This window comes from Triticum aestivum, chromosome 6B (genome assembly GCF_018294505.1).
Source record: "Triticum aestivum cultivar Chinese Spring chromosome 6B, IWGSC CS RefSeq v2.1, whole genome shotgun sequence".
Lineage (NCBI taxonomy): Eukaryota > Viridiplantae > Streptophyta > Magnoliopsida > Poales > Poaceae > Triticum > Triticum aestivum.
Genome location: NC_057810.1, coordinates 717,431,643 through 717,442,439, shown reverse-complemented (window position 1 = coordinate 717,442,439; position 10,797 = coordinate 717,431,643). Strand labels below are relative to the sequence as shown.

The following is a 10,797-nucleotide window of genomic DNA, read 5'->3' as shown; positions in this document are numbered from 1 at the left end:
TCCTCTCAATAAGCGCCGCGTCGGGCCGCAGCGAGGTCTACTGGGCTGGGCCCATTTAGCGCTGTTTTTTTCTTTCGTCTGCTACAGCGTTTCTTTTCATTCGTCATTCCTTTTCTTCATCAAATAAAAAAAATACCCTTTTCTCTTTTTTTTTCACCGTTTCTTTTTTTTTTCTGCCTTAATTCCTTTTATTTATTCCCACGAACTTATTACTTATTTTCCTTATGCACGGCTTCATTTTCCCTATATGTTTCACTTTTTTTTCCTTTTTCTTCACATTGCTTAACCATGGAAATAGTCTTGTCATTGTCGATTATAAAGGTGTTCTATACGACGAACAAATATTTACTCAGAAGCTTTTGTTTGTAATAAAGGTAACTCCAAAGTATTTCATTATTCTTATGGCCCTCATAGTCTGAAAGGAGATTTTTTTACGACATTATTTTTATGAGATATACAAGATTCGTTCTTGTGAGCTATAAAAATATATTTTTAGATGTCTAAACACTATTAGTGGAAAAATTTAGAACACATCTTTTTATAAAAACCCATGAAAACAAATCTTGTGAGCCAAATGAACATGTTTATTGAGGTGCTAGGATAATACATGTTGAAATATGTGAACAAATTTTGTGATTATAAAGAAAGCAATTTTTTATCATTTTAAATTATTTTTTTGAGATGGACAAGCATATATTTTATAAATAAGGAAATTTTTTTATAAAGCTACACATATTTTTTTATTCGATAAGTAATGTTGTGTTTCAAAAAAACATTATGTAAGTAATCTCGTTATTTAATTATTTTCTTATATAATCTGCTTCTGATGGCTAATGAAGAAATGGTATCGCAACACTGCAACGTGAGATAGGGCTGATGTTTGAGACGAAACACAGAGTTATTATGCACTAGTGAATTGTCAATATCATGACCCGTGTCAGTTTCGATAAAATGTGACATTACTGATTAGAACCTTTTTCCAAACTCTATTGGGCGAAATAATGCTCACATGTTTATACTAAGCATTTATACTTTGTAGCAACTCAACTTTGCCATTAAGTATGTTTATTTCGTTGTTCATAAAAAATATAAAGTGTGCATGCTTTTAAAAAGTTGTTTTTAACAATGAATTTGTTCAATGGTATGTGTAGTACATTACATAAGATTTCTTGTGTTTGATAAGTATCGAAGAAAATATTCCAATGGTATATTTTGTACCAAATAATCTTTATATCTATACTACTATGTAGATATAACTATCATATACTCCCTCCATCCCAAAATAAGTATGCTTATTTTGGGACGGAGGGAGTATGTATTAAGATACATTTTCTCGTGCTAAAAGAAAACCTTTATTTTGTCTCAATATTTTTACTTATTAAATAATAATTTGGGATGTTCCTAATTATATTTTTCTGGCAGTGGATTGTTATACCCTAAACTAAAGCAGACCTATAGAATTACATAATCACCTTTTTAATGTATTATAGTGGGTTTATATGTGCAGTTAAATATCTATTAATATTGGTGGAGTTATTTAGAGGATATGAACATATCGAATAATTTGGTAGATACTTCTAGAGTATAAGGGTGTGTTTAGTTCATAACCCTATCTTGCCCAACTTTGCCACATGTATATGTGGCAGATGTTTATCACTCCAAGAACTATGAAAACTCATGCCTCCTTAGCATCATGCCCCTATTGTCATAGACTAGTATTTTCTTCCCAATGTTGCAACATGTCGCCCAATCTTATCGCCTAAACTTATTGTGGATTGTTGCAATTCAATGGAAGTGTGGAAAATTCCACCATGGGCCAAATCCCGCAACTCGGTGAAAGGAGAGTCCGAGAGATGAATAAAGTCTCATTTGTGCGGTCCTTGACGGAGTCTTGGCTAGGGGGGGCTCTCATCATGTCTTGACTCCTGGAGTAGTGGGCCCTCTAAGGACCCCCATGTTAGTTCCATCCTAGGCCACTTCGGGCAGCCCATGGTGATTACAATGAACTCCGGAAGACTAGATATATACTCCAAGATGTTGGATCCATGGAGGACTCTGCCTCCCCATACTTAGGGGAATAGGATCAAGTAGCCCTAGGACCCCATGTACCTATATAAAACCGGTGCGCCAAGCTTGTAGAAACACATTACAATCTCGTGGTAGATTACGTGTACTTTGTACTCCCCAACACAATAATACAATTAGAGCAGGACGCAGGGTATTATATCCTCGGGAGAGCCCAAACCTAGGTAAAAACCTTGTGTGCTTGTAACCCTCGTTCTAAGAAATCTAGCTTATGATCCCCTACCTCGAGATCTGTCGGATTTAGCTCTATCGATGGTGGGCCCTGGATGTCCTGCTAGGTGATCATCGCGGATTGATGGTAATCAAGAATAATTAGCAGGTCGGGGCCGACGCAACTTTTGTGCCTGGACAAATTTTCGTCTCCGGTGGCGTCCCCCTCTTCGCCAACTCAGATGGCCACCTTGGCCAAGTCGATTCCTTCGCTCTAGGACGGACCATCAGATTTGGCAACATGGAGTATACTGCAAAATTGACGCGGTGAGCTAATCTTTTCGAACTTGGTATCGTGCCAAGCCGACGAGCAACACGATCCACTTGACTGGAGCCCATTGTTAGATCGGGCTCAGGACGAGCATGAGAGTCTTCTTCTGAGGTCGATGTCAAATCAGATCTCAAAGCCGCTTACTATGTCTGTTATTTCAGATCAACGTCTAGAGGAACGTTTGAAATCTTTTCTGTGGTGGATATTATATCAGACCTCGAAGTTTTCTCTCTGATCCCGACATCAGGACAAGGCCAGTAGGAGCGTGAGAAATTTCTTCGGAACGAGATTTCAGATCTTGTCCAAACATTTGCAACATCTGGTGACCTGATCATGTATGATTGGATCTTGAAACGCTCGGGAGAGATCAGATTTTTTGGCCCACCTGCCACCCGTATCGTTGGTAACATCGAAGATTCAACCGATGGTGCCGCTAACGACACTGAAGTCATGAAAGATGAGATCGGTGGGTCTGCGGCGACAAGATTGATGTGTAGCATGGGGAAGTGGGTCCGGAACATGGGCTAGGCTTGGTGCACTCCTACTCGGGTGGTCCGGAACATGGATGAGAATATATCTATAAACGACTATTGTGTTAGCTTCTTACCAAACGGTATAAATACGCGAGGCCAGCAGAACCCCAACTATACTCTATGTCCCAGTCAGCCAGGAAGTCTAGATACATCCATAAAGTTGTGTCCTCCGAGCAGTATGCAAACACAAGCTGTGATAGGAGATACTACATGTAGGCCCACGCGTACTGCTCCACGGTCCATGCACCGGCATCTTGTGGGCATCCAAACCTGTTGGCAACGAGTCATTTTAATGGGGTACCAGAGCGGTAGGGCTGTGATCATAGCAAATTCTTTGAGGGTTACCGTCATCTCCTCACAAGGGAGATGGAAAGTGTGCATCTCCAGCCGCCAACGGTCCCTCAGGGCTTGAGAGCCGAGTGGATGAGTGCCGGTGGCGCACGTTTGAACTGAAGCACAAACGGTATCAGCCCGACTTTCTCGAAGTATGGCTCCAACCGCACGTTGTAAGCAATCTGGCAGGCCTTCATGTGAGCCCTCATACGCACTGGTGATAGGAACTACCGAGGTTTGGTTACAAATAATCAGTAGCAAAATATTGCAAAGCCATTTTTTTTGCAAGAATCAGGTCATGAGCATCGCTTATTACCTTTCCATGGAAATCGCAAGGGTGTGAACTGTAACAACCCAACAGTCATCCTATCGCTCGGAATAAAAAGGTCGTCACAATTTGCATCCTTCTTTCCAACAAATTGAGCTAAATTGGTGGATTTCCCCCAAACAAGTACAGACTCCAACAAGGTTGCAACCACACATAACAAGCTAAAAACATCGCTAATCAGAACTCCATGTACCAAAACATGGCTTTTCTTTGCGGGGTGAAAGAGAGTTTTATTCCGTAATGATAGGGTTACAATCTTGAGACAACAAGTCATCACAACACGGAGGACTCGAGTTCAATCACACCGCAATACAAGCTTCAGTACGGCTATAAAATGCCAATTGATGTGCTACCCTATTTTGTTCCCTACTAATCTTCAGAGGAACAAACTCTCTAACAACCATATTTTCTCTAATCTCAACAGCTAAGTGTCCATAAGTCGACTTGGACAAGGTGTCGCCTTCAAGAATAGCAAAAACATTAACAGAATCGGATTGTACCACCACCGGAAAATCCGAATGCTGAATGGCCAGTGCCATCCCTTGCATAATCACATGTATTTCCGCTTCAAGGACGTCATTGCAATGAAATGTGTATCTATATGCCGCAAAAATCAACGAACCATCTTCCCTTCGTAAGACCATTCCGGCTGCTGCCCGGCCATCCATGTTCAAAAAAGAGCCATCAACAGAAAATGCCACCCAGCCCGACTATGGTGGTGGCCACAACTTACGGGGCAAATTCGTTTTTACTTGATAAACCCGACTGTCATCACACAACGCCATCTTCCCTTTTGTAATTTTCTCCATACTATATTACCGTAAAAGGCTTTTGCCCTACTTTATAAATAAAGCAAACCATCAAAGGCCACTAAGTACCACAATAGAACCACATGCACACACACCCAGGTCTCACAACAAATAGTACAAGCGGTTCTGTTGAGGGCACAACTCAACAAGCCCAAATAAACAAAAAGCCGGAGAAGTCGGTGAACCAAGGAGGCACTAATCAGGCTTAGGAGGAGGCGGGGGAAGCGGCACCGCCAATTGGAGAGCCATCACACGGAGATCGGCAATGATGATATTGATGGCGTACCGATCTTGGAGGATGCTAAGAGGCCGCTAGAGATGCAAAAAACCACAAGTTTGAACACCGCGTCAGTGGCATGTTGCAGGGGAATACGTTGGATCCACAAGGAGGCGGAGGAGCAGAGGGCCACCATGGAGGCGAGATGGCAGGAGGAGATGATCAAGTGCCATGAGATGACAGCCAAGCATCGGTCACAAGGGACCACGCCCAAGAAGAAATTCCTCACCTACTTCAGCCGAGGAACCACTGAAATACTTCATTGGTTCCTAAATATAAGTCTTTTTAAAGATTAATTGGTCGACCGGAGATAAGCACACCAATAAAATGAGGATAGGACGGGGAAACATTATACCTAAACTGGGAAAGCACTGACGCCACATTGTCCCTAACCAAACACGAAGACATTCGAAAGAACACCTGACACAAATTTCCCGCACCATTATCTATCTAAGTCCGGATCTGAAATCGAACTCGCAGGAAACCCTATTTGACGCGTTTTGCGTCAAACAGCTGGCGTATCGCACAGACGGGCGACCTAGCGCGCGATTTGGGCTGGCCCAGCTATGGCGTACGTATAGGTTCTGGAGGATTCCCAGCCGGTTTTTACTTGTTTTGGGAACCTTCTAAAAGTTCCTGAACTGGTTTTTATTTTTCTTTTCTACTTTTCTTTTCCCTTTTCCTTTTTCTGTCATTTTTTATGTTTCTTTCTTTTATTTTTTTCTGTTTTCATTTGTTTATTTTTTGTATTTCTCATTCCTTTTATTTTCTCTATTTCTATTGTAATTGTTAATCTACTCGTTTTTTATTTTTTTTATTTTAAAATTCCAAAATTTATTCAAAAATTCAAAAAATGTTCTGAAGTTAAAAATTGTTCCCTTTTTTTTCATTTGATCAGAAGTTCCAAAAAATTTAGTGATTTTTACAAAGTGTTCACATATTTGAAAAAAAATCATCTTTCAAAAAATGTTCCTATTTCAAAATATGTTCGCCTTTCCAAATATGTTCATAACTTCAAAAAATGTTCTCCTTTTCTATTTTTGTTCACAAATTCCATTAATGATCATAATGTTTGCCTTTTCTAAATTTTATTCAGAGTTTCATTTTCACAGATGCAAAAAATGTTTCCTTTTGTCCAAAATTTTCTTGTTTTAAAACTGTTCATTTTTCAGACATTTGTTCATAAATCCGAAAACGCTTGCCTCACCGATGAGCAACGAGGCGCGCTTGCCTCACCGATGAGCCAGGACACGGGACTGCACCACAAAACGCGCCGGCCAAGCCTCGGAGGCGTACATCACGGACTGGAAGGAGGAGTTGAGGCGTTGAGCAGCCGCCAGCTCATGCTGGATGTTCCACGCTGGGTGATTGCCTAATTGGAATCAGCAAATTTTGCAACAAAAGTGGCAGCGGTAACTTTGCCTGTTATCTATTTTAATTTGCACATTTGTAATTGCTAGCTCATGTTATGATAATTAATCTAGTGTCCTATGCAAATTATTTGCAGATTTGCAGAGATGAACGGAAGATATGAACATGCACAGCTTTTTTTTTTTGCAAGTAGTTCAAGCACTCCCCGTATCGAAATCTCAATTATCCCAACCAATGTGTACCGAGATCCCCCTGAATGTAGTAAGCACAGTTCCTCCTTCAACTAATGAGAGGACTAATCCCTCAACCCCAAGCGATGAGAGAAATGAGACCACATTTGATGATAGTACTAACCAACCAAAGAAAGCCTATACTAGAATTTCATCCAAGTCAAATTATTCAAACCAACCAACTAGAAGGATGTTAAAATTTGGAGATCCTTTCAACCTGCATGCTTCGACAAGTTTGATTGGTTAGAATACAGTGTGAAAAGGGAGGTTGGGTTTTGCTTCCATTGCTTTCTTTTTAAGAAACCATCCCGGTCCATTACATTTGGCAATGATGTTTTCGCAAAAGATGGCTACACTTATTGGAAAACAGGTCTAGCCAGTTTATAAAAGCATGTTGGTGGTCAATCTAGTTACCACAAGGAGATTGTGATGATTTCAACGAGCAAGCGTGGCTATCAAATTCTATGTGTACAACAGGGGAGGTTGAGATATCTTATAATATCCATCTAACTGCATCATCAGATTGTGCAAAGTATCTCAAGGGCATCACTTTTAGTGAGCCACCTTGGAGGTTCGTAAAGCTGTATATCAGCGATGGAGCCGCATCGAACTCGGGTGAGGAGGTGATCCGTCATTCTTTTCTTCGATGGCTGTTGTGGTGGCGCCGGAGACATGTGACGAGCATTGGTGTCAAGCTCAGAGATGTTCTGTTATCTTTTCAGTTTTGTCATGTCAGTACTTACGTGACTTGTGCTTTGATCTTTCTAATATGAATGAGACATGTATTACCGTGCAAAAAAAAACAAGGTGAAGCTTTTCGTTGGCATGACGAATCATCCTTGATCTTTCTAATATGAATGAGACATGTATTACCGTGCAAAAAAAAAACAAGGTGAAGCTTTTCGTTGGCATGACGAATCATCCACTTCCATCAAGAAGGGCAATTTAGAGAGTTATTGGACTGGTATAAAAACTGTTGAAGTGTATATGTGGATTGCCTAGGCCTTGCATGAGTTCAAACTTTTGGTTGCGTTGCCTAGAGTACGAACCTTAACATGGTATCAGAGGCTAAGATCTCGACTTCAAGTCTTGATTTTTGCAATTTATCTAACAAAAATTGCTGCCCCCTTTGTGTCCATGTATAGTTCTCTTGAGCCATATCCTTGAGTCTATCCACGTCTTGACTTTCCCGCTTCACACTTGAGAGATGGTGTTGAACTGTATATGGATTGCCTAGTCTTTTTCATGAATTTGGACTTTTGGTTACATTGGCTAGTCATGAAGCTTAATAATAAGAAGAAGGAATATCCGAAGGAAACATGTGATAAGGGTGCTTGAAATGCACAAATGATCTGTTTTGACATCCAAAAAGACCTTGCTACAACTTGTGCAATGGAGGTAACAAAGTTACTAAGAATTTAGCTAAGCTGATTTTATATTTGTTTCAAAATTTAATATTTTTCAAAAATTTGAGAAAAAGTACAGTAAATACTACATGTTTCCAGTAGTATTCTAAGAAAGTTTGAGCAAATTAAACAAATGAATTGGGAGATAATGGCTATTTAGCTAGGAAGATTCAAATTTGGTTAAAAATTAAATATTTTTCAAAAATATTCACAAAAAGTCTGTAAATACTGTACATGTTCCCAGGGGTAGGCTAGGAAAATCTCAGCTCATTTGAACAAAAGAATTATGACATGATGTTGTTTTTCTTCAAACCGACATTTTCGTTTTTTTACCGTCAACTTTGACCCACCCTCCATTTTCGTCATGAATTCGTTACCGCCCAGAACCCCGTAGAAGCACACCGTGCTGGATTCGTCCGACCGTTGCCGGATTCACCAATAGCGTCACCAACAGCGTGTCGAGCACTGCGTCATGAAGACCTTCGTCCGAACCCTCCTTATGCGACTGCAGCAGCTCTCAAGACATACATACGACCTACCTGTTTTGTTGCGAACCAACGTGTGATTGAATGGTTAGGTGTGAACAGTGATATCCTCAGCCCAGCAATATCCAAATTCTGATGCTCGCAGTTATTTTTTGAAGACGCTCATAAAGATAGGATGCTTGCATCTGTTCTGTGTTAAAAAACCCGAACATGTTCCGTTCAGGGTGACACACCATGGATCATCTTCGTCGTCCGTCGTGGAGAGGCCGGATGGTGACATGTAACGGAAAATGGCGCCTCTTCCACCACGTGGCACCTCTCATCCACGGAAAGGACACGTGCGCGCGCCTGGAAAGCGTACGTGTCGCTTGGGACTCTTCCCGAAGATGATCGCGTTCCGCTAGTCGGCAGCAGCTCATTTGCGCGCGCCGTACCGGCCGGCACCACCAAAAGATTTAGAAGCCGCTTTTGGATTAGCTAATTGCGAATTACGATTCAGGCTGGATTTTGACAGGGAGATCAACGCGGCAATCTCTACTACTAGTACTAGTACTAGTAGTGTTGCTTAGCGGTGCGGAGCTTGTGCGAGGAAGGGAGCATCGTGTCCATGGAGACCCAGCAGGAGCCGACCAAAGCGGGTGCGGTGGCGGCGCCGCCGGGGGTTGCCGGCGAACCGGCCGTCGGAGGCAGAGTTCTTGACAGTAAGATTTGTTCTTTCTTTCAGCTACTCACATGTGCTCTGCTCTCTCGTGTTACTCTGATCGATCCATCTTGCTGCTGCAGATGGGCCTCCAGCGCCAGCAACACCAACAACACCTCCGGGTTCAGCAACCGACAGAGGTACGTACATCCTCTGCTTCGAGTTCTGGTGAATCTGGTTGTAGGTTTCCCCTTTTCGAAAAAAAATTAATTTGTCTGGTATGGTATGAGTGCAAAAAAAAACGAACTGAGCAAACTCATCTCGACAGATGCGGTGCTGGCCAAGGTGGAGATGAATCGGAAGCTGTCAATGGTGAAGGCGTGGGAGGAGAACCAGAAGAGCAAGGCCGACAACAGGTTCGCGTCTCATCTCAAGCTTAACTGAACTGAACTTCATAACACAAGGGAATTCTCTGCATCAATCTTTGGTAATCATACCTTAAGTGGTGCAGGGCTGAGCACAAGATGTCGTCCATCCTATCATGGGAGAACACCAAGAAGGCGGCGGTCCAAGCCAAGCTCCGAACACGGGAGGTATGTCAAATCTGAAAACTCTGAACGCCGCTTTACTTCCTGCCCCTTTAGTCGCCAAATTCAGTTCAGTTTTTGTTTTGTAATGCGTTAGACTATTAGCTAATATCTTTCTCGGATGGATATGCAGGAGAAGCTCGAGAAGAAGAAGGCGGAGTACGCTGAGAAGATGCGGAACCGTATCGCGATGATCCACAAGGAGGCGGAGGAGCAGCGGGCCGCCGTGGAGGCTAGGCGGCAGGAGGAGATGATCAAGTGCGAGGAGACGGCGGCCAAGCACCGCTCACAAGGGACCACGCCCAAGAAGAAATTCCTCACCTGTTTCGGCTGAGCAACCACTGAATATAATCATATTGATAGAAAGTTGTGGACTAGCTTAGCTACAAGATGTCATCTCTCCCCTGCTCTTGCTTTGTTGGCTTGGATCGTGCACTGATGTGTTATACTCCCTCCGTCCCAAAATAAATGTCTTAAGCTTAGTACAACTTTGTACTAGAGTTAGTATAAAATTTGAGACACTTATTTTAGGACAGAGGGAGTAACTTATTTTTTAAGACGGAGGGAGTATCTGGGAACTGTACCACTAGCTTTTTTTTAGAGTGAATGTGTGATGCACATACATAATGTCGTGCCGCTTGTTCTGTTTCGGTTTGTGAGGTGTGATGTAAGGTGTGTAATTAAACGGTACTCATATTTGGGAAATGCCAAGAAATGTTTCCTAAGAGTGTCACTCTGGTTCTTGTTATTCAGATATGTTCTCTTCTTTTTAGGGCTTTCAGAGAAGTTCGCAGGCAGGCAGGTTCAGACTTCACGGATTGTCAGGCTCTCGCCACACTTTGGCAGAGTTCACACACTGCCCGGCCCGGCCCCTCCCAGGCAATGCCGCATCCTCAGTTCGATTTCTACTGCAGGGAAATCCTACTTGCCGCAAGGCCATTTGTGGCAACGTGTGAGTTTTTCTTTTTTCGTAGATTCGTTTATTCAAAAATGTTTTATCTTTTAAACTGTGTGTTCAAATCTCGAACCGTTTTCACTGTTGAATTCCTCGCGTCGAGATCTTCAAGACTAGAACTCATGTTGATAGGTTTTGACAAAAAAAGAACAAAAACACCGAATCAGGAGCATGTTTTTTTCCTTTCCGAAAGTCTTCTTCGAGAGGCACGGCCGCAAAACCAAATCCCTGCCTCCTGCAGAAGGGTAAAAAATGCGTTTTGTTTCCGTTTCCGAGA

General features: G+C 42.2%; 1 protein-coding gene across 1 annotated transcript; it reads left to right on the top strand.

Moving 5' to 3' along the window:
- Window positions 1-8,782: 8,782 nt before the first annotated feature.
- Window positions 8,783-10,267, top strand: LOC123135159 (remorin 1.4). The gene is made up of 5 exons (XM_044554251.1): window positions 8,783-9,039; window positions 9,122-9,178; window positions 9,307-9,394; window positions 9,490-9,571; window positions 9,699-10,267. Exons 1-5 carry the CDS (start codon window positions 8,946-8,948, stop codon window positions 9,897-9,899), a joined length of 522 nt encoding a protein of 173 aa, XP_044410186.1. The 5' UTR covers window positions 8,783-8,945; the 3' UTR covers window positions 9,900-10,267.
- The last annotated feature ends 530 nt before the right edge of the window (window positions 10,268-10,797 follow it).